General features: G+C 37.9%; 1 protein-coding gene across 36 annotated transcripts in view; it reads left to right on the forward strand.

Annotated features, from left to right (window-relative positions):
- Window positions 1-23,654, forward strand: part of Pbrm1 (polybromo 1) — a 112,232-nt gene that overhangs the window by 42,230 nt on the left and 46,348 nt on the right. For all 36 annotated transcript variants that reach the window (XM_029541399.1, XM_029541421.1, XM_029541426.1 and 33 more), the window contains 4 exons: window positions 3,236-3,512; window positions 6,146-6,251; window positions 8,499-9,141; window positions 15,628-15,839. In XM_029541399.1, coding sequence (XP_029397259.1) covers window positions 3,236-3,512; window positions 6,146-6,251; window positions 8,499-9,141; window positions 15,628-15,839 — 1,238 coding nt within the window. The remainder of the gene's footprint in view (window positions 1-3,235; window positions 3,513-6,145; window positions 6,252-8,498; window positions 9,142-15,627; window positions 15,840-23,654) is intronic.

A 23,654-nucleotide genomic window follows, 5' to 3' on the forward strand; every position in this document is an offset into this window, starting at 1 on the left:
CACACACACACACACACGCACACGCACACGCACACATCCCTGAATGCACACAAAGATAATAAAAAAGAGAATGGTCAGAAATTTGGGGCAGGGAGAGCTGCAGTTTCTTCCTTCACATTTGTAATAGAGGATTTATCTCATTCCATAAAGTACTTTGAGAAACTTTCAGAAGTCACCTGTGTAATAAGGTTCACTGTACATATTGGAAAGCAGTAAACATAGTAGCCACTAAAGATAATACATATATGGAAAGTTAACTTTGAAGTTTTCTGAACCAGTGGTTCTCAGTCTTAAAGGCAATGTGTAATGATTTAGAAAATTGAAAAAAGAAATAAAACTGGATTTGTTCAAGGAAGGCCAAGTGTGACCCTAATAATAGCTTTGTTTACCTCTGTTTTACAGTTTTACTGCTGTGAACAGACACCATGACGTAAGGACAACATTTAATTGGGGCTGGCATCAGGTTCAGAGGTCTAGTCCATTATCATCAAGGCAGGAGCATGGAAGCATCCAGGCAGGCATGGTGCAGGAGGAGCTGAGAGTTCTGTATCTTGTTCCAAAGGCAAACAGGAGAAGACTTACTTCCAGTCAGCTAGGGTTAGGGTATTAAAGCCCATGCCTATAGTGACACACCTATTCCAACAAGGTTACATCTTCTCCAAAAGGGCCACACCTTCTAAGAGTGCCACTTCCTGGGCCAAGCATATACAAACCATCACAGCCTCTGAGGCAGTAAACCAACTATATGTTACTTATGATATAAATAGAGAAAGAAAACTACAGCTACTAGATTAGAACAGTGTTTTTATGTACAGGAAGATTCGGGTTCTGGATATGACCCATTCATAGCCGCCGAGTGTTAGGATTGTTGGCATTGAGAATGGACCATTTACTATTCTTTTACTTGATATAAAAACTGCCTTTTAAAACCTCTGCCATAAAGTCTGCCATAGATTCAGTCCCAAATAAGAGTATAGGTTCATACAGAAAAGTCTCCGCTGAGTCCTGGAAGAGAATGAGGTTAATTTCCTGGTTCAGGTCTGGCTTTTGATATTCTACTTCTTAGAACTTCTGGAATGAGGAACTGATTTCTTTCTGTGTTAAATAATGAGTGCTTTTAAGCCTAGCATTTCAAAACTGAATTCTTGCATCTTCTAAAGTCAAGCTTTACATATGAGACATTTCTAAACAAGCCATATCTGACTTGGTTTTAAGTATGACTTCTGTGACTTTTGATTCAAGTTCCGAAATTTCTTCTCAGTCTCTGAGAAGTTAAAGTTGCCGTACCCCAGTGTAGATCTGTCATTTTGGAGCTTTGTTCTTATTAATAGTATCTATTGGATACAGACCTAGTACCTTTCCATATCATCACTCCATATTGTTTCTTAGAGGAAATACTATCCACTAGATGAACCATCTTTTAGGTTAACAACTATTTACTTGATGCAGGTTACAAAAGAACTGAAGGAGAAGTTGGCAGAATGATCATAGGGCCACAGTGGAGAAAGAGAGTCAGAATGATGTCGTAATACGGATGAGTCCAATCCTGGAAACCATAAGTTATTTTCTTTTTCTTTCCTATGTAGGCCACTTTGAGTTTGCCATGTGCCATCATGTTAGAGACATTTCTGAGACTCAAGGGTGTCTGGGTTGCTGATTGTTTTTTATTTTAACATATACTACACATATACGCAGATGAATACATGATCTTTCTGTCCCCTCCCCCTTTCCCTTCTTTTCTCCAACCCCACCTCCATCTCATGTAGTCCAAGCTTGCCTAAACTTGCTATGAATCCAAAGATGACCTTGAAATTCTGATCCTCTTGCTTCTACCTCCTAAGTTTTAGAATTACAAATATGCACTACCATGCCTGGCTTCTATTTTTAGTTTTTAAAAACATGCCTTTTTTTTTTAAAGATTGATTGATTGATTGATTGATTGATTGATTTTATGTGAGTATGCTGTCACTGTCTTCAAACACACCAGAAGAGGACATCAGATCCCATACAGATGGTTGTGAGCCACCACGTGGTTGCTGGGAATTGAATTCAAGACCTCCTGAAGAGCAGTCAGTGCTCTTACCCGCTGAGCCATCTCTCCATCCCCTAAAAACATGTCTTGAATTGAGGCAAAGTCTCATGACCTAGAAAGAGAGTGGGAATATAGTCTGGGGGCTAGGCTAAGAAACCCATAGCCATATAATTTTTTTCAGAAATGAACTTTCTTCTCTTATAAGATAGAAAAGTAAAAATATTTACTTCTGTGTACAACGCTATAGGATCTTAGCCATTTTTTTATAGACTAGAAACTAAATCTTGTTATTTCCTTTTTTACATACTGGCCACTTGGAGACTGCTGGGTAGTCTAGCTAGAATTTATCAGTATCCTGAAGACATTAAAAAAATATTGACCAGAAGTCAAACTGGAAGATAAACTCTTTTAATGGTTTATTGAGCATTTTCATTGACTTTTAGCCTCTCTGAGCTGGTTTTCTCAACAGTTAAGTAAGGCAACCATCTTGGGCCCCTTCTGAACTCTGGTGTTAATAGTCTTTGTTCTGTACCATTCATATCAGTTTCTCATATCTTGATTGTGGACTATGGAGAAAAAGCATAATTGAATTGCTAAGTGCTAAATGCTACAAATTTAGAGCTTAGATGAACCACAGTCTACGTGAGGCGACTTTGGTTTAGATAGGAATGCTGTGGGAGTTGTACCTCCTTTGGAGATAGTGGTGTGCAGAGGTTTTTTTGTTTTGTTTTGTCTTTTTTTTTTTCTTGGCAACTGGGATATTTATGTTTTGGACTAGCTATCATAAGAGATAAAACACTGTTAGGTTGTTTTGTTTTGTCTGTGTTTAGAAATGGAGTGGCTATTTTATTGTATTATTTGTCTCAAAATGAAAAATGTATTTCATGTAGTTACTGAATTTCATTTTCTTATGGTATCACACAATATCTTTTTTGAATATTACATTTTAAGAGCTATTCTAAACAGGCTTGTCACTGGTTGCTCCTGCCAGGATCACTGTTTTAATCATTTTGTAAATTTTCTTAATATTCTCTTACACCTTTTTAGCGTGCTTACAATGTTTATGACACATCTAATCAACATATTGTAATCATTATGAAGTACCTGCCCATAAAAAAATTTTATTTTCTAATTCATGGTCACCCTTGGATAAAGTAAACTGACCTTGTTTTTTTTCCCCTTTTCTACCTTCTCCCTCAACAGTAAAAAGAACATAAGAAAACAACGAATGAAAATTTTATTCAATGTTGTTCTTGAAGCTCGAGAGCCAGGTTCAGGCAGAAGACTTTGTGATCTATTTATGGTTAAGCCATCCAAGAAGGACTATCCTGATTATTATAAAATCATCTTAGAGCCAATGGACCTGAAAATAATTGAGCATAACATCCGAAATGACAAATATGCAGGTGAAGAAGGAATGATAGAAGACATGAAACTCATGTTCCGCAATGCCAGGCACTACAATGAGGAGGGATCCCAGGTAAGGACAGGCTCCTAGAGTGTGAAAGATCAGAGCTAGACTCTCTCTGTGTCTCCTCTGACTCTCTCTCTCTCTCTCTCTCTCTCTCTCTCTCTCTCTCTCTCTCTCTCTGTGTGTGTGTGTGTGTGAGAGAGAGAGAGAGGGAGAGAGAGAGAGAGAGAGAGACAGACAGACAGACAGACAGACAGACATGCAAGTGAATCTCCAGGTGTATGTGCCCTTGTAAGTGCATGGGAAGCTGAAGGGGAGGGTACTCTGTATCTTCCTCAATCATGCTGTCTTACCTCACTGACTTTCAGCTAGACTGGCTGACCAGCAAGCCCTCAGGATCCTTTTACCCAGTGTTACAGTTTTAGGCATGTGCAGTAGTACCTAGCTTTTTACATAAGGGTCATCTTCTCAATTCTTTCTTACATTTCAAGGCAAAGTATTTCATTGTCCAGGCTGACCTTGAACTTATCATCCTCTAGTCTCTGCTGCTTCAGCATTTTCATTTGCCATGCACTACCACAACCAGCCACCTCTTCTTGACTCTAGTTATTTTTGATGAGTGTGTTAATATTTTGTTATTCTTGGTTGCTTAAAAATGGAAGACAGCATGTTTTAAAGAGTGAAAGTTTATAGTTTAAAAAGATTGTTCTCTGGGCTGGAGAGATGGTTCAGAGGTTGAGAGCACTTCCAGAGATGTCCTGAGGTCAAGTCCCAGGAACCACATTGTGGCTCATAGCTATCTAAGATTTGATCTGGTGCCCTTTTGTGGCCTGCAGGCATACATGCTATCCGAATGCCAAATACATGATAAATAAATCTGTTTTAAAAAAAGATGGTCCTTGAGTAAGAGTACTTGCTCTGCAAACACACAGATTCAAGTCAAGTTCCCCTATGTACTATGTAAAAAGCTAGGCAGCACTGCACATGCTTATAACTGTAGTACTGGGGAAGAGACCAGAGGATCCTGAGGGCTTGCCTGCCAGCCAGATAGCTAAGAGTCGGTGAGATAAGACAGCGTGATTGAGGAAGATGCCAGATACTTTCCTTTGGTTTCCCATGCACTTATATGACACCTACATTTTAGTCCTACTCTGTGTTGGGGAGACAGTTTAGTATATAAAGTACTTGCTATGCATACGTGAGGACCTAAGTTCAAGTCCCCAGCACCCAATGTAGAAAGCCAGATATAGCAGTACATACCTGCAGTACATACCTGCAGTACATACCTGCAATACATACCTGTAGTACATACCAGTGCTAGGGAGGTAAGACCAGAGAATCCCTGGAACTATACATTGGTTTAGCCAAATTAATGGGTTCCAGGTTCATTGAGAAGACCCTGTCTTAAAACAAAACAAAGAAAACAAGAAGTGATCAGCCAACTCTGGCCTCCATGCACAAATACACACAGACACACACAGGAAAAATAAGGAGCTGGGTGTAGTGACGCACAGTGTAGTCAAACAGCTTGGGGCAGAGGCAGATGGCTCTCTGAATTTAAGATGAGTTTGTTCTTCTTCATGAGTTCTAGTCCTACCAGGGCTATGTAAGACTCAGTCTCAAAAAACCAAAATGATGATGGTAACAGAAAGATGATTGTTAAATACCTCCTGCTTTGCCAGTGTCTGTGTAAGGAAATTTTCCTTCCTAAATTTCTGTTTTCCTACTGTATACTTTAGAAATAATAGTAATAGTACTTACTCCAAAGTTTTATATGATATTAAAAGGATATAAAAGAAATAATTGAGTTTTGGGAACTATACTTAATAGTGAATATGTACTCTAAGAAAAGCCAATACATTAAAATGTTTATCTTATTATTTATTTTTAAGGATTTTTAAAAGATTTTGTTTTAAGAACTTGAGTATTTTGCCTGTGCGTGTGTGTGTGTTTGTGTGTGTTTGTGTGTGTGTGTGTATACACATCAGAAGAGGTTGTTGTATCCCTTGAAACTGGAGTTACAGATAGTTCTGAACTTTGTTCCAGGGAATCTAGTATCCTTTCTGCCTTCTATAGACACAAACACTTACATGTGCTGACTAAGTACCCAGACACTTGAAATAAAAAATAAAACATCTATAAAATTTCTACCACAATGGATCTTAGATATTAGCATGCATATTTATACATTTGAAATAGGTCCAGAAAGCTTCAAAATAGATCCTCCCCATAAGATAGGAGTGTTACTGTTCTGAAGAGAGCCTAAAGATTTAGCTGTCAGCTCGCCTAAACCATGTTGTTTTGTTTTGTTTTGTTTTTTCTGTGTTCTTCAAGAGAGGGTTTCTCTGAGTAGCTTTGGCTGTTCTGGAACTCATTTTGTAAACCTGACCTTGAACTCACAGAGGTCCACCAGCCTCTGCCTCCTGAGTGGTGGAATTAAAGGCGTGTGCCAACACTATCCAGCTGACTTAAACTGTTTTAAACTCATTCACACATATTCATTATTTTTTGCTTGTTTGTTGATGTTTTGATATTTGAGGTAGGGTTTCACTGTGTAAATGATGTCCGCCTCAAACTTGTGACTTTCTGCTTCCTGAGTGCTAGTAATTATGTATTACCACTCTCAGAGAAATAAAAACTTCTTTACTCCTTAATTACAGTGTTTTTAGGAAAAAAATGTTAAGTCTGTTTTTGGAATGTAGGTATACAATGATGCCCATATCCTGGAGAAGTTACTCAAAGATAAAAGAAAAGAGCTGGGCCCATTGCCTGATGATGATGATATGGCTTCTCCCAAACTTAAACTGAGTAAGTCTGCCTTATATTTTGCTCTTCAGTTTAGTCTGTCAAAGAGAGATTGCTGGTTCCTTGACATTTCTTTAATTAAGTGGTGAACATGTTTTTATTCACTGGCACTGCTATTAGGTAACTTTCTCCAAATTTACACTCTTTGACTGTGTTTTAAGTAAGATTATAAGAATAAGCAAGAGTATAAAGTTAGCTTTTTTGTTGATGGGACTGAGTATATGACAGTGAGAATTAGAACGGATTCATTTTGCTACAACTACAGAGCTTAGTCTCCATTGTTCATGAGCTATTGTAAAGTAGAACATCATGTAAGGACAAAGAGATGCAGATTTGCTTAGCTTATGATAGACAAGGAGCAGAGAGAGACATGATTCGACCATTCCACCAGGGACCCACTTAACTCCAATCTGACTCCTCAGGTCATCTGTTACTAAAAGCAGCACTCTCATGCTCAGGAACTCTCAGTGATTGTATCTGCCAACTTGGTTCTAAGTCTTTCATGAGGAACTTTTCAGGGTATACTTTATGTCCAAATCATTAAAAAAAGAACTTGAGTATCAACGGCAGAGGTTTTCCTTGCTTTCTTGAATGCAGTGAGTAATATAGCCATTAACTGAGAAGACTATTCTTTATATGAAGCCAGCAAAAAGAGTTTGGCAGGTTTTGTTAATGCTTATTTGGTATTACATAAAATTAAAAATGAATCTCAACAATTCTCCTGGGTAAAATTTACAAAGTGGGGACTGAAGAGATGGCTCAGCAGTTTAGAGCACTGACTGCTCTTCCAAAGGTCCTAAGTTCAATTCCCAGCAACCACATGGTGGCTCACAACCTATGCCCGCTTTTGGTGTGTTTGAAGATGGCTACAGTGTACTCATATGCATAAAATAAATAAATAAATCTTTTTAAAAAAAATTGGGAAATGAGAAATGTACTACTCAGGGACCATTTGAGTAACCTATGTGGATATGGTTTATTAAAAATTTTAAAGGAAAAGAACACAGCAAAAACAAAAAATCACTGAATTAAAGAAGATATTTCTTAATTATTTCATATAAATGAAACAGTGCTAAGCAAACAATAACATCAAGTAACTTTAAATGCTAAGTAAACAATAACAATGTCAAATAATCTTTAGAGTTATGTTTACTGAAAAGGACAAAGACAAACATCTTTTTAATGTAAACTACCCATAAACTGAATTTCTTCATTACTTTGTAAATTGCTGGTAAATGACAATTTCTTTTTACTAAGGAATTATTCTTTTCATATAATTATAAAAGCATACACATAGTCAGATATGGAGATGCATACTTGTAATCCCAGCCCTTGGGAGCTGGAGGCAGGAGGATCAGAAGTTCAAGGCCAGGCTCAGCTGTATAGTTTGAGGTCAGCGTGGGCTTCTTGTGACTCTTTTCTATAAATAGACTAGTTTGGGGCATCCTAGTACTGAGTTGGTTATCATTTCTAGACATTTCCATAAATGGAACTAGGATACATATGACCTCATATTTAGAAGTAAGATATAGTAAACTATATTAATACTTTGATATTTGAGTTTTAAGAATTATAACATTTTAATTTGTTTCAACAACTTTTATCTTTTTCCTGAAGTGAAATTCTCAGTTCTCCAGGATGTCAGAGGTGATAATAACATCAGAATGTCAGAGATACTCATTTGCTGAGCCCATTCACAGCTATCTCATCATGAAAGTATTTACTCTCACATCAAAATAGAGTGACCAGCTTTTGTGTCATTTTTACAGCTTTAATCCTAGCCCATAGGGGCTGGGGCAGGAGGGTTCAAAGCCCACCTGTGTTAAATGAGACTTAGTCTCAAAATGGTTATATACATATATAAATTTTATTTATATATAAATTATATTACTGAAGGGTAAAGGTTTTTTTCCAGATCTATTTTTGTCTATAAAATCTAGCCGGGCAGTGGTGCTACACACCTGTAATCCTAGCACTTGGNAGGNAGAGGCAGACGGATTTCTGAGTTTGAGGCCAACCTGGTCTACAGAGTGAGTTCCAGGACAGCCAGAACTGCACAGAGAAACCCTGACTCGAAAAACCAAAAAAAAAAAAAAAAAAAATCTATCTTACTAAAGATATGCTGAATACTGTGATTTTACAAATCATTTAGGATAACCTCTTTCTTATGGTTGTGCTACCAGCTATGTAAAAATTTATGCTTATGCCATTTTTTTTCCACTTAGCATTACAATACCTCTCTCTCTCCAGGTAGGAAAAGTGGTGTTTCTCCTAAGAAATCAAAGTACATGACTCCAATGCAGCAGAAACTGAATGAAGTGTATGAAGCTGTAAAGAACTATACTGATAAGAGGGGTCGCCGCCTTAGTGCTATATTTCTAAGACTCCCCTCTAGATCAGAGCTGCCTGACTACTACCTGACCATTAAAAAGCCCATGGACATGGAAAAAATTCGAAGTCACATGATGGCAAACAAGTACCAAGATATAGATTCTATGGTAGAGGACTTTGTCATGATGTTTAATAATGCCTGTACCTACAATGAACCAGAGTCTTTGATCTACAAAGATGCCCTTGTCCTGCATAAAGTCCTCCTTGAAACTCGGAGAGACCTGGAGGGAGATGAAGATTCTCATGTCCCTAATGTGACCTTACTGATTCAAGAACTCATCCATAATCTTTTTGTGTCAGTCATGAGTCATCAGGATGATGAAGGAAGATGTTACAGTGACTCCTTAGCAGAGATTCCTGCTGTGGATCCAAACTTCCCCAACAAACCTCCCCTTACGTTTGACATTATCAGGAAGAATGTTGAAAGTAATCGATATCGGCGACTCGATTTATTTCAGGAGCATATGTTTGAAGTATTGGAAAGGGCAAGAAGGATGAATCGGTATGTTTCCAAAGCCATTTCTTTATCATAAATACATTTGATTTTTAATGCAAAACAGATGAGAGAATTATGTTTTGATAAACTTTCTCTGCTTAGGTACATGGTTATAGTAGGTAGTCTTCCTTTTTGTTTTTTTTTTTTTTCTTCAAAATATTTATTTATTATATGTAAACACACTGTAGCTGTCTTCAGACACACCAGAAGAGGGCGTCAGATCTCATTACGGATGGTTGTGAACCACCATGTGGTTGCTGGGATTTGCTCAGGACCTTTGAAAGAGCAGTCAGTGCTCTTACCTGCTGAGCTATCTCACTAGCCTGTAGGTAGCCTTCTATGCCGAATTCTTGGTAGGCAAAACATATGCTCCCCCCACTCCTTTGGCAGTGTTGGTCAAAACTTATAAGGAGGGAGTCGAACGATGGTCACCTTTAACCCCAGCATTCAGGAGGCAGAGGCAGAGGCAGAGGCAGATAGATCTCTTGAGTTCAAGGACAGCCTCGTCTACAAAGCAAGTTCCTAGACAGCCAAGACCACACAGAGAAACTGTCTACAAAAAACAAACAACAACAACAAACTTGTAAAGAGCACTACTAAGTTGTCATCATAACTGCCGGTGAAAGGAGACAGAACTAAAGCTCTTGCATAATGCAGAAACCTAAAATGCAGCCTTTCGTAGAAGATGTCTTTTAAAGGATCAATAATATAGTCTGTAATAAAATTAAAAGGAGGATTTTTTTCTTTGAAAATTAGTCTAAGAATGTTTTAAATGAATTAGAGAGCTTGGAGTTAGTCTTTGAGGATCCATTCACTTTTTTAAAAACTTGCTTATTTTTATTTTATGTGTACTGAGATGTCCTGCCTGCATGTATGTCTATGTAGCACATATGTCCAGTGCCCACAGAGACCAGAAAAGGATGTTAGTTTCTTTGGGACTAGAGTTACAGATGGTTGTTACCCACCATGTGGGTGCAGTAGATTGAACCTGGGTCCTCTAGAACACCAGTGCTCCTTCTCAGCCCCCTCAATCTCCATTTCAATTACTTAAAAAGGCCTTTTGTTTTTTACCTTATTTGTCAATTTAAGAGCATAGTGTAGGACTATAAGTGGTTTAAAAGAATACATTTACTAAAATTCCTTCAACTTTTTGGCCTGCATATCTTTGGCACTTACTGGAAGAATACCCAGTGTAATGCAGCAATCACAGTTTAAGTTCTATATGCTCTTACAGGCACTTGGTTAAACTGAACTTACAGATAGTAAATCCTGCCTTCTTCTGAAGTACTGAGAGCTAGAACTTCAGGCTGTTTAATTGCATCTAGGAGATTTTTGCTCTAGACCATGAAGAAAAGTAAATACTAATGATTGCTTTTCCTAGCGACAACTTTTGTAAAACATCATGGTAAAGCCCTTCGTGAAGGTCATCTCTAAGTCATCCTGCGCTTTTCTAGGGAACTGATAATCTTTTCAGTTTTTATTTGAAGAATTGGAGATGTGCAAGTAATAAAATTCATAATGTAACAGCTAGTATGTGATATGCCTTGGCTTGTCTCCCACTGAGAACACTGCTGCTGACAGTTACCAGTTATGGAACACAGACATGAGTGATAAGCATTGTTGAGCTCTATATTAAAGAGCTTGAAATCTCGTGGTTAGACCGATACTTAAGGAAATGTGAAGTAGCATATTAAAACCCAACACTTAGAAAATATGGTCATGTAAGAAACTTGGTGGGCCGGAGTTTACCTAAAAAGGCACAAAGTGTCATGAAAGAGTTGGAAGATGAATACAGAGGCTGATACTCCACATATGATAAATGGTATAAAGAAAGGGAGCAAAGTGTGGTGGTGCACACCTCCAAACCCAGCACTTGGGAGGCAGAGGCAGACGAATTTCTGAGTTCAAGGCCAGCCTGGTCTACAGAGTAAGTTCCAGGACAGCCAGGGCTACACAGAGAAACCCTGTCACGGAAAAAAAACAAGGAAGGGAAAGGTTAGGGTGTAAATGTGCTGTGTTCTAGAGTTTGAGGTGGATCCTTGATTAGCATGTTTAGGAAATGGTTCCGGGGCTGGTGAGATGGCTCAGTGAGTAAGAGCACCGACTACTCTTCCGAAAGTCCTGAGTTCAAATCCCAGCAACCACATGGTGACTCACAACCATCCGTAATGAGATCTGACTCCCTCTTTGGGAGTGTCTGAAGATAGCTACAGTGTACTTAGATATAATAAATAAATTAATCTTTTTTTTTTTTTTTTTTTTTTTTAAAAAGGAAATGGTTCCTTGTGTAGAACTAGGGATAGAAATAAAGAGGAAAGTGGAGGTATCTTATAGTCAAATTCTATACGAGGTTTCATTCAAGTAATTTTTGTTGGGTGACTACTAGTTGATGAACATGCTCTAGTTCATGGGATATAACAGTACTTTCATGAAATGTAAATGCCACTCCTGTGGTCCACTGTTGCGTGAGTACAGTGAATCTTCTAAAGAACACATGTCTCATGTATTATGGGGAACTCTGTTAAGAAGTACACAGATTGATATTTTTATGAAATAAGATCTTTTTATTCTCCCATTGTTGGCTTTTGCTTTTGAGGGCTGGAAGATACAGCCCATGACACATATAGAGACAGAAATCCATATAGTTTAATCTCATGCCCAGAGCTCTGTTGAGAAACAGAACAGGGGACTGGAGACGTAGCTCAGCAATTAAGAGGGCTAGTTACTCTTCCCAGAGATATGTGTTTACCAGCATTCACATGCTGGTTCCTAACCATCTGTAACTCCATTCTCAGAGCACCTGACACCCTCTTCTATCCTCCATAGGCACTAGGCATGTAAGTGATACAAAGATATATGTGCAGGGAAAACACCCATAAACCTAAATTTTTTAAATGTTTAAGAAATATAACAAAAGCCATTTTAATTTTCGTAAATAAAAATAGTATTGGGACTTCTTGTGGCATAAGAATCAATAAAAAGAACTAGATTTTTAGTGGATGAAGTTCTTGCCGTGTAAGACCTGGGTTTAGATCCCTAGCACCCATATAAAAAGCCAAGCATGCTGGCACAGGCCTGTAACAACAGTGCTTGAGAATGAAGGTAGCTGAGTATTGACAATAGGAAGATCCTTGGAACTAGTCAAGCCAGTCAGTACAAGACCCTGTCTCAGTAAAGGAAATAAAAAGTAGTAAAGACACCTGACCTTGACCTCTGATCTCTATACACACATACCCACACCCACAAATAACATAAAAATGAATATGTATGTACTCATATAACCACACACACACAAAGAAAAAATTATAATAGTTTCTTAAGAAAAATTGATAACCAAATGTAGTGGTTTATATCTGAAATTCCAGCTCATGGAACCAGAGATGGAAGGATTCTGAATTTTTGGCCAGCCCGAGCTACATAGTGAGAGCTGGTCTCACAAAACCAAAAGAAAGGAAAAAAAGGAATAGCTTCAAATTCATCTGTTTAGTGAATTTATCTAGTATAAATATTTAGACATTAATCTAGTATATTCACATTAATTTTAGGCATTAATACACATTTAGATGTGTAAGTATTCATTGGTAAATAAATCCATATAAAATATACACATGTAGATTTCCAGAATATTCTTCCTTCATCACTTCATCACCACATAACCCCTACCCACCACTACAACTAAGAATTATGGGATACAAGAGTCTGAGCAGTAATAGGTGGCAGTGGTTCATTCTCAGCAGCAGTTGGGAACAGCACAGTGCTTAGTCATGACTGTTGACCAGTGGGTTGGCAGGATTCCTAAAAAAGCACTCTGGCTCCCTTGCAGGTAAAAAGAATCCATAGGAAGACAAGTACAGAGAAGAGAAGAATTTCTCTTACAATTTTAATTATTTCTTTTTGCTGAAAGTCTGACTTACCTGAAAGGATTACTTAACAATTAAAGGAAATTAGAGTTGGTTGTTTTTCTGTCTTGAATTTTTGTTCTTGCATAGTCAACACCTGATTTCTCAGGCTAAAAAAAATCTTATTTTTTTATTTTTTTTTCTTTGTTTTTTTTTCGAGACAAGGTTTCTCTGTATAGCCCTGGCTGTCCTGGAACTCACTTTGTAGACCAGGCTGGCCTCAAACTCAGAAATCCGCCTGCCTCTGCCTCCCAAGTGCTGGGATTAAAGGCGTGGACCACCACCGCCCGGCTCTTATTTTTTTAAAACAACTAAGTTAGTTAGTTAGTTAGTTAGTTAGTTAGTTTTGAGCACAGTTTCATTGTCTAGCCCTGGATATCCTGAACTTGCCTCATGAATGCTGGGACTTAAGGTGTGCTACACCACCCATGGCTTCTTATTTATTATTTTCTTGACAGGATTTCACTATTTACTTTTTTTCCCAACAGAGTGTTTTTGAAACCTATAATTAATTGCAGAAATCTTTAAGAGCAACCAAAGCAAAGATTAATAAATTATTTACAATAATTTTTAAATAAACAAATTAAAGTATATATCAGATGCTTAGTGATTTATATTAAATTTAATTCCATCAGGTAGCCCGATACTATATATCTGCTCTTTCAGTGTAACAGTAATTTACTAAATGTGTATTTTCACTTACAATTTCCACTAAAATTGTAAGCTATTATGAAATGAACTTAATTTTAAGAAAGCAAACTTCAGATCTCTTTGGTCAAGAACGATTTCAAAATCGGTATCTTAGGGGACTTCTTCCTCACTTAATTTTGTTTTTATTGCTTTCCCAAAAGTGCTAGCATCTTCAGATCCCAGAGCATGTTTCTAGAACCTCTCTAGAATACCCATTTAGGTTATTGGCAGTGTTAATTCTTTATCAGTTCCCATTGTTGACAGGAGAGTCATCCAAAGTATCTCTGATATCTGGGGCTCAAGTGTACATGTTTCAAAAGACAGCTCATGGGCCTTGCTTTGTATGCCATACTCCCCCAGCCAGAAAGTCTGATAAATGTTAATAATATGTTTGCCATTACCCCTGATGACTTACACCTACAATCCCAACATTTGGAAGGTGGAAGCAGAAAGATCATACAAGTTCAAAGCTAGCCTAGGCCTCCTGCTTTCTTATAGGCAGTTTGGGTATCAGTGAAACTATGTCTCAATAAAGCTTATTTTTCATAGTTTCCCAATAACAAGGAAAGAAATTTAGACAAATATTAAATATGACACAAAACTTTTTCCTTCTTGGAGTGTTTGCATCTACCACTTCCCTCCAAATCAGTTACTTTTGAGAAATTAAATTTAGATCAACTCTCAGGCCTATACTTGTTAATACACAGAATATTCTCATGCCTTTAAAATGTAGCTTCTGTTCTCAGTGAGTCTTATGAGTCAATGTAGCAATGCTTTAGGACTAAAAAGAAGAAAGACATTAACCTAAATCTTTTATCACTGTCTATAAATTGATTCTAGCGTTAAGAAAATAGATATAGCCATACAGTAGTGGACCATGCCTTTAATTTCAGCACTCAGGAGGCAGAGGCAGGTAGATCTCATCTTGAATTCACACCACCACCACCCCAAAAAGAAAAAGAAAATTAATGCAAATTAAGTATTGGATTTGGTCTCCAGAGCAGTAGTACAGGTTTGATTCTGCTAGCTCCTTCTGCCCTGGTTGAATCATAGGCCTATATATCTGACAAATATATGAGGCCTTTCCTTTGGCATGTATAAGAAAGGAGCATACCTTGAGCAAAAGGAGACACAGAGACAACTCAGGTATTCAACTGTATGTTTTTTTTCATTCATTCTTTTTTGTTTGTTTTTTGTTTTTGAGACAGAGTTTCTTGTAGGCCAGACTGGCCTCAAACTCACTATGTAAATGGGATGACTCTGAACTCCTGATCCTTTTACCTCCACCTTATTTTTTAAAAGATTTATTTATTTTATATATATATGAGTACACTATAGCTATCTTCAGACACACCAGAAGAGAACACCAGACCCCATTACAGATGGTTGTGAGCCACCATGTGGTTGTTGGGAATTAAACTCAGGACTTCTGGAAGAACAGTCAGTGCTCTTAATCGTTGAGCCATCTCTCCAGCCCTTACCTCCACCAGATCACTGACACGTACCACAATGTGTGGCTCAAATACTCTGGAGGGTGTTTTTTGTTTTGTTTTAATTCTATTTTATTTTTTGTCTGTATGATATATGTATGTTTGTTATGTGCAATGTCCAAGGAAGCCAGAAGATCTTCTGGAACTAAGTTACAGATAGATGTAAGCTTCCATGTAGGTGGTGGGAATTGAACCTAGATCCTCTGGGAAAACAGCCAGTGCTCTTAACCACTTAGCCATCTCTTGAGTCCCCAGATAAGTTTGTTTTAACAAATGTAGTGGGGCAAACTGAGCCTAAATATTGTTAATATATCAATGAACATAGTAAAGCATTTGACATGATTTAATGTGTAATTGAGGTATTATGAAAGAAGCAGTTCATGTGTCAATGGATACTCTTAATGCCATTATAGGACAGATTCTGAAATATATGAGGATGCAGTAGAACTTCAGCAGTTTTTTATTAGAATTCGTGATGAACTCTGCAAAAATGGAGAGATCCTTCTTTCTCCAGCACTCAGCTATACCACAAAACACTTGCATAACGATGTGGAAAAAGAGAAAAAGGAAAAATTGCCTAAAGAAATAGAGGAAGATAAACTAAAACGCGAAGAAGAAAAAAGAGGTTGGTTCCTTTTTATTTATTAAATATGAAGAGATATTAAAGTGTTGTAGCAGGTCCCACAGTTAGCTCTGGAGAGTATGTGATTGAGAATTTAGATGCTTGACTATTTAGAGAAAATATGATGAGAGAGAAAGCTTGTTGTCAGCATCTGTTCAGTTGTCACATCAGGTTACTTCTGACACAGCTGATAGTCTAGGAACACACAGTTAAGTGACAAGTATGGGGACCTGTTACCATAGAGCTTTCCTCTTAAACACGTGAGAACCTGACAGGTACCACACTCCTAGCGTTGCTTTAATCATGTCACCCTAAATGGGGTACTTTGAATCATACGCCAAATTTGCAACTATTTGACAATGGGATTATGTCATTGCACAAGTCTTATTTTCTGCAGTGATGAGGGTAGAGAGCTCGATGCAGGACCTCCCTGTATAACCCAAGCTGGTGTTGGTGCTACAGTGATCCTCCTTGCCTGTATTAACACAGTGTATTAATGTATTAACACAGTGGCACAATTTAAATAACATTTCAGTTTACATAGTTACCTAGAAATATATAACTCTACAAAAGTTGTGTTACTCTGTAACATCAGACTTTCTTAGATATTTTCTCCCTGGACCAGAAAACAGAATTGACTTGAAGTAGGACATCTTTCTCTGATTTGTCACTTAATCTGCCCCTTGGTTAGTCGTCACTTTCAAACATGGCTGTTTCCTATACAATACAAACCAACCTTTCCTTCAAATACTGTAATCCAGGGTGAGTCTGTATTCTAGCTGGATCCTATCTTTGGAAGAGATCCCTTGCCAAAATAACCATGCTGCTGGATTAACATTCTTCTATACCCATGTTAGTACAGTTTTCCGGTTCTGTTTAACAAAATTCTCAAGAACTTTGTGGATCTGTTTATACATCACAGGGTTTTACTCTGTTAATCAGCTATTGAATAATTTTTTTTTAATTGGCAAAACTTTTTGCTTTGTTTGTTTTTTGAGACAGGATTTCTCTGTGTGTTGCTGGCTGTTCTGGAACTCACTTTGTAGGCCAGCCTCAAACTCAGAGATCCACCTGCCTCTGCCTCCCCATTGTTGGGGCTAAAGGCATGTGCCCTCACTGCCTAGCATGTTTTTTACTATAATGTCACTATTAGAGAGAGGGAGTGGGGAACCAAAACCCTAGATACTCTGAGATTTAGGTTGGTATAAACTTTTGAAGATTAATTTAGAATATGCACTTACATTTAAATTTTAAGGTTGGCAGCATTTTAATTTATGGAAACCTGTCTTTAAGAAGTTACAGATGTGGAAAGAGTCTATAAGCACAAGTTTCTTAGAGTGAGAAACATTAGAAGAGCTGCTGGTCAAGTGCTAAGTGCAATACCAACAGGCACAGGCAAGTTAGAAGTTTTACAGTTTATAAATGAGATGTACCTCTTTCAGCTACATTTCTATTAGAATTTAAAATAGAATATACATTTAATAGAATTTCAAACCACAGCATCCTTACTACATGCTCATTTTTACTTCTTTGTATTGATCTTAAACCTTGTCAAAGATGTTCCTACTTTTGAAGTTTGGTTATAGTATCAGAAAGGAAGGAAGCTCTGAACTAAGTGCTCATAGGAGGCATCACCACAGGGTAAATGCTTTTATTTTATTTTTATGTCTGGGACCATGCCACACTGATGTGGCAGAATCTGTTAGAACTGGCATTGGCCATGAACACCAATATGGCTGTAAAAGAAAGACGAGGTGAACATACAGGAAAAACCCGTAGAGTTTATGTGGATGATCTGTGCTAACTGACCAGGTGACAGAAGGCAGAAAGAAAATAGTACCTGTCTCAAGACATCATTGACTACATACTACATGATAGAGAACAGTAGGTAGGACTGTATGCTTTGACCCAAAGTAAGATAGTCCAAGAAGACGCTATGTATGCAGCTCAGTAGTAGAAAGCTTGCCTAATACAGTTATAGCCTTATTTGATTTCTGTCACTGCTAGAACATTTAAAAATATGCTTTGAATAGATAAACATCTATAAATGTTTTTACCTAGTAGAGTGTTAAGCTTTCTTTAATTCTTTGGGGCAAAAAATAGAGTTTGATGAGTGAATAGTTTGTGCCTGTTCCACTCTGAAGTCTCCTTCCGGGCCTGAAAAGCCGGAGCCAGAGTGTAAAGCAAGGAACAAAGCTTTAGATGAGTCTGGCCAGTTGTCACGGAATCAGGCTACACACACAAATCCACACTCATATTTAATCTTTCTTGGAATCTTTCTTGAAAAGAGACTATCTCTCAGAGGCTCCAGGCTCCATTTTATATTCCATAAGAGACTCAGAAAAGCCGGGCCTGGTGGCGCACACCTTTAATCCCAGCACTTGGGAGGCAGAGGCAGGCGGATTTCTGAGTTTGAGGACAGCCTGGTCTACAGATTGAGTTCCAGGACAGCCAGGATTACACAGAGAAACCCTGTCCTGAAAAAAACGAGACAGAGACAGAGACAGAGACAGAGACAGAGACAGACAGACAGACAGACAGACAGACAGACAGACAGACAGAGAAAAGCTGGGACTTGCTATGGTGTTTTTGTTTTTTTTTTTTAATTTTTACATGCTGACCCATAGTTTCTCCTCTCTCCTCTCCTCCTGTTCTCCCTTCCCCTATCCATTCCTCCTCTATTTCTCTTCAGAAAAGAGGAGGCTTCCCATGGATATCAACCAGCCATTGCATATCAAGTTGTAGTAAGGTCTCCTCTTCTATTAAGACAAGGGTCCCAAAGGCAGGCAACAGAGTCCGAGATAACCCCTGCTCCCATGGCTAGGAATCCCACAAGAAAACCAAGCTACACAACTCTAACATATATGTGGAGAGCCTTGGTCAGTCCCATGCAGGCTCCCTGGTTGGCAGTTCAACTTCTGTGATCCCTATGGGCTCAGAATGGTTGATTCTGTGGGGGTTTCTTGTGATGTCCTTGATTCCTCTGTCTACTGGCTCCAACAGTCCTTCCTCCCCATCTTCCACAGGATTCCCCAAGCTCTGCCAAATGTTTAGCTGTGTGTCTCTACATCTGTTTCAATCCGTTGCTGGGTGAAACCTCTCTGATGACAACTAGGCTAGACACCAATCAGTGAGCTAGTCTATTTTCTCTCATTTCTATAGAATATAGAATAGATTTTATAATCTATTCCTGTCATTAGGAATCATTTCATTTACCTTTTTTTTTTTTTTTTTCCAGTTTGTGATTGTTTTTATTGTGGGTCTCTGGGCTGGCTTTCCTCTGGCTCCTGGACCTATGGGCAGTGTCAGGGATGGGCTTCTTCACATGGCATGGGTCTCAATGGTATGGCAATGGACCAGTCATTGGTTGGCTACTCCCAGTTTCAGCACATCCTTACCCCAGCATATCTTGTAGCAGGACAAATTGTAGGTCTAAGGTTTTGTGGCTAGGTTGGTGTCCCAGTTCCTCCACTGGAAGTCTTGTCTGTTACAGGAAATGGCCAGTTCAAGATGTTTTTCCCTCATGGTTGGGAATCTTAGTTAGGGTCACCCTCATCAATTCCTAGGTTTCTAGCTCATCCCAGAGATGTCCCCTCTCCCAATTCAGTTGTCTCTCCCTCCATTCTCCCCAGGCCTGATCCTTCCTGTACACACACACACACACACACACACACACACACACACACACACCATGCTCATCCAATCCTCTTTCCTCATCCAGATGTCTATTCTGTTTAGCCTTCTCAGTGAGATTTATGTCTCCCCTTGAACCAGCCCTCTTTGTTACTTAGCTTCTTTTAGTCTATGGATTGTAACATGGTTATTCTTTATCTCCCACCTAATATCCACTTATAAGTGAGTACATACCATGTTTGTCTTACTGAGTCTGGGTTACCTCACTCAGGATGATCTTTCCTAGTTCTGTCCATTTGCCAGCAAATTTTATGATATCATTGTTTTTAATACCTGAGTAATACTGAGTAATACTCTATTATGTAAATGATATTATGTAAATGAACCATATTTTCTTTTTACGTTCTTTTTTTTTTTTTTTTTTAAAGATTTATTTATTTATTATATGTAAGTACACTGTAGTTGCCTTCAAACACACCAGAAGAGGGTGTCAGATCTCGTTATGGATGGTTGTGAGCCACCATGTAGTTGCTGGGATTTTAACTCAGGATCTTTGGAAGAGCAGTCAGTGCTCTTAACTGCTGAACCATTTCACCAGCCCCAAACCACATTTTCTTTATCCATTCTTCAGTTGAGGGACATCTAGATTGTTTCCAGTTTCTGGCTTGTACAAATAAAGCTGCTGTGAGCATAGTTGTGCTGGTGTCCTTGTGATGTGGTGGAGCATCCTTTGGGTCTGTGAACATAGTTGTGCAAGTGTCCTTGTGATGTGGCAGGACATCCTTTGGGTATATGCCCAGGAGTCATATAGCTGGATCTTGAGGTAGATTAATTCCTGGTTTTCTGAGAAATTGCCATATTGATTTCCAAAGTGGTTGTATAATTTTGCATTCCTACCAGTAGTAAGTGAGTGTTCCCCTTGTTCCACATTCTTACTAGCATGAGCTGTCACCCAGGTGTAAGATGGAATCTCAGAGTCATTTTGATTTGCATTTCCTTGATGACTAAGGATATTGAACATTTCTTTAAGTGCTTCTTGGTCATTAGAGATTCTTCCATTGAGAATTCTGTTTAGATCTCTACCTCATATTTTAGTTGTATTATTTGGTTTATTGATGTCTAGTTTCTTGAGTTCTTTTTTTTTTTTTTAAGATTTATTTTTATTTATATAAGTACACTGCAGCTTGAAGACACTCACCAGAAAAGTACATCAGACTCCATTACAGATGGTTGTGAGCCACCATATGGTTGCTGGGAATTGAACTCAGGCCCTCTGGAAGAGCAGTCAGTGCTCTTAACCACCGAGCCATCTCTCCAGCCCTTGAGTTCTTTATATTTTGTATATCAGCCCTCTGTTAGATGTGAGGTTGGTGAAGATCTTTTTCCATCTGTAGGCTGCCATTTTTGTCCTTTGATAATGTCCTTTGCTTTACAAAAGCTCTTCAGTTTCATTAGGTCCCATTTATTAATTATTGATCATAGTGTCTATGTGTTTGGTGTTCTGTCCAAGAAGTTGTCTTCCATGCCAGTGAGTTCAGGACTGTTCCCCACTTCCTCTTCTATCAAGCTCAGTATATCTTTTTTGGTTGTTATTGTTTTAATGTATAAGTGCTCTATCTGCATGTATACTTGCATACCAGAAAAAAGCCTTAGATCCCTTTATAAATGGTCATGACCCACCATGTTGTCCATGAGAATTGAACTCAGGACCTCTGGAAGAACAGTTATGTTCTTAACCCCTGACCCCTCTCACTAGCCCTAAAAGACTAAGGGCTTATTTTTGTTTGTTTGTTTGTTTGTTTGGAGACAAGATTTCTCTGTGTAGCCTATGCTGTCCTGGAACTTGCTCTGTCAACCAGTCTGCCTTGAACTCAGGAGTCCACCTGCTGCTGCCTCCTGAATGCCAGGATTAAAGTCATGCACCACCACCAGGCTCAGTGTAGATCATTTTATGTTGAGGTCTTTGATCCACTTGGACTTGAGTTTTGTGCAGGGTGATAGATATGGATCTATTTTTATTCTTCTACATGCTGACATCCACTTACACCAACACCATTTATTGAAGATGTTTTCTTTTTTCTAATATATATATATATATATATATATATATATATATATATATATATATATCTGGCTTCTTTATAATATAAAAAAAAATCAGGTGTTCATAGGTGCGTGGGGTTACTTCTGGGTCTCTTCGACTCAATTCCATTGATTAACCTGTTCCTTTTTTATGCCAATACCATGCGATTTTCATTACTATTGCTCTGTAATACTACAGTCTGAGATCTAGCACGGTGATACCCTCAGAATTTCTTTGATTGTACAGGATTGTTTTAGCTATCTTGGGCTTTTTGTTTTTTTCATATGATGTTGAGTATTCTTTTTTCAAGGTCTGTAAAGAATTGTGTTGGAATTTTGATGGAGATTGTGTTGAATCTTAAGATTGCTTTTGGTAATATGGCCATTTTTACTATGTTACTCCTCCCATGAGAAAGGCTTTGACAAAATCCAATACGCCTTAATGATAAAAGTCTTTGAGAGGTCAGGGATATGAGGCACATACCACACACAGTAAAGCCAGTATACAGCAAGGTGTGGGAGATCTTCCCATCTTCTTTTTTTTTTTTTAAGATTTATTTATTATTATACATAAGTAAACTGTAGCTGTCTTCAGATGCACCAGAAGAGGGCATCAGATCTTATTACGGATGATTGTGAGCCACCATGTGGTTGCTGGGATTTGAACTCAGGACCATTATGGAAGAGCAGTCAGTGCTCTTACCCGACGAGCCATCTCACCAGCCTTCTTTCCATCTTCTGATACCTTCATAAATATCCTAAGAGACTTGAAGTTTTTGTCATGCATGTCTTTTCACTTGATTGATTAGAGTCACACCAAGATATTTTATATTAATTATGGCTATTGTGAAGGATGTTATTTCCCTGATTTCTTTCTCAGCCTGTTTATCATTTATATATATATGAGGACTACTGATTTTATTTTTTTATTTTTATTTTTATCTATTAATTAATTTATTTATTTTAGTTAATCTTGTATCCAACCACTTTGCTGAAAGTGTCTAGCTGTAGGAGTCCCCTGGTAAAATTTTAGGAGTAGCTTATGTATACTATCATATCACCTGCAAATAGTGATACTTTGACTTCTTCCTCTCCAATTTGTATCCCCTTGATCTCCTTTAGTTATCTTATTGCTCTAGCTAAAACTTCAAGTACTGTATTGAATAGATATGGAGAGTGGGCAGCCTTGTCTTACCCTTGATTTTAGTGAGATTGCTTTAAGGTTCTCTTCATTTAATTTGATGTTGCCTATCCACTTGCTGTATACTGGCTTTACTGTGTGTGGTATGTGCTTCATACCCCTGATCTCTCAAAGACCTTTATCATTAAGGGGTATTGGATTTTGTCAAAGCTTTTTCACATCTAATGAGATCATGTGATTTCTTTTTTCTTTCTGTTTGTTTATATGGCTATTACATTGACAGATTTTCATATGTTGAACCATCCCTGCATCCCTGGGATGAAGCCTACTTGATCATGGTGAATGATGTTTTTGATGTGTTCTTGGATTTGGTTTTGTGAGTATTTTATTAAGTATGTTTGCATCAATGTTGATGAGGGAAATTAATCTGAAATTCTGTTGTTGTTGTTGTTGTTGTTGAGTCTTTATGTGGTTTAGGTATTAGAGGGACAGTAACCTCGTAAAATGAATTTGACAGTGTTCCTTCCTTTTCTATTTTGTGGAATAGTTTGAGGAGTACTGGTATTATTGGTATTAGCTCTTCTTTGATAGTCTGGTAGAGTTCTATGCTCTACAAGAAAAGAAAAAATAAAGCTCATCTGTCTCTGTGCTGTTTTTAGTTGGGAGACTTTTAATAACTGCTTCTTTTTTTTAGGACTGTTTGAATTGTTATCTGATCTTGATTTAATTTTGTAAGTTGTATTTTTGAGAAAGTTGTCCATTCCTTTTAGATTTTTCAATTTTGTGGAGTATAGGTTTTTAAAATAAGACCTAAGGATTCTTTGGATTTTCTTAGTGTCTATTATTAAGTCCCCTTTCTCATTTCCAATTTTGTTAATTTGGATATTCTCTCTCCCCCCTCCTCTTCTCTGCCTTCTTGTTAGTTTAGATAAGGATTTGTCAATCTGTTTTCTTTATTTTTT

This window comes from Mus pahari, chromosome 8 (assembly GCF_900095145.1).
Source record: "Mus pahari chromosome 8, PAHARI_EIJ_v1.1, whole genome shotgun sequence".
NCBI lineage: Eukaryota > Metazoa > Chordata > Mammalia > Rodentia > Muridae > Mus > Mus pahari.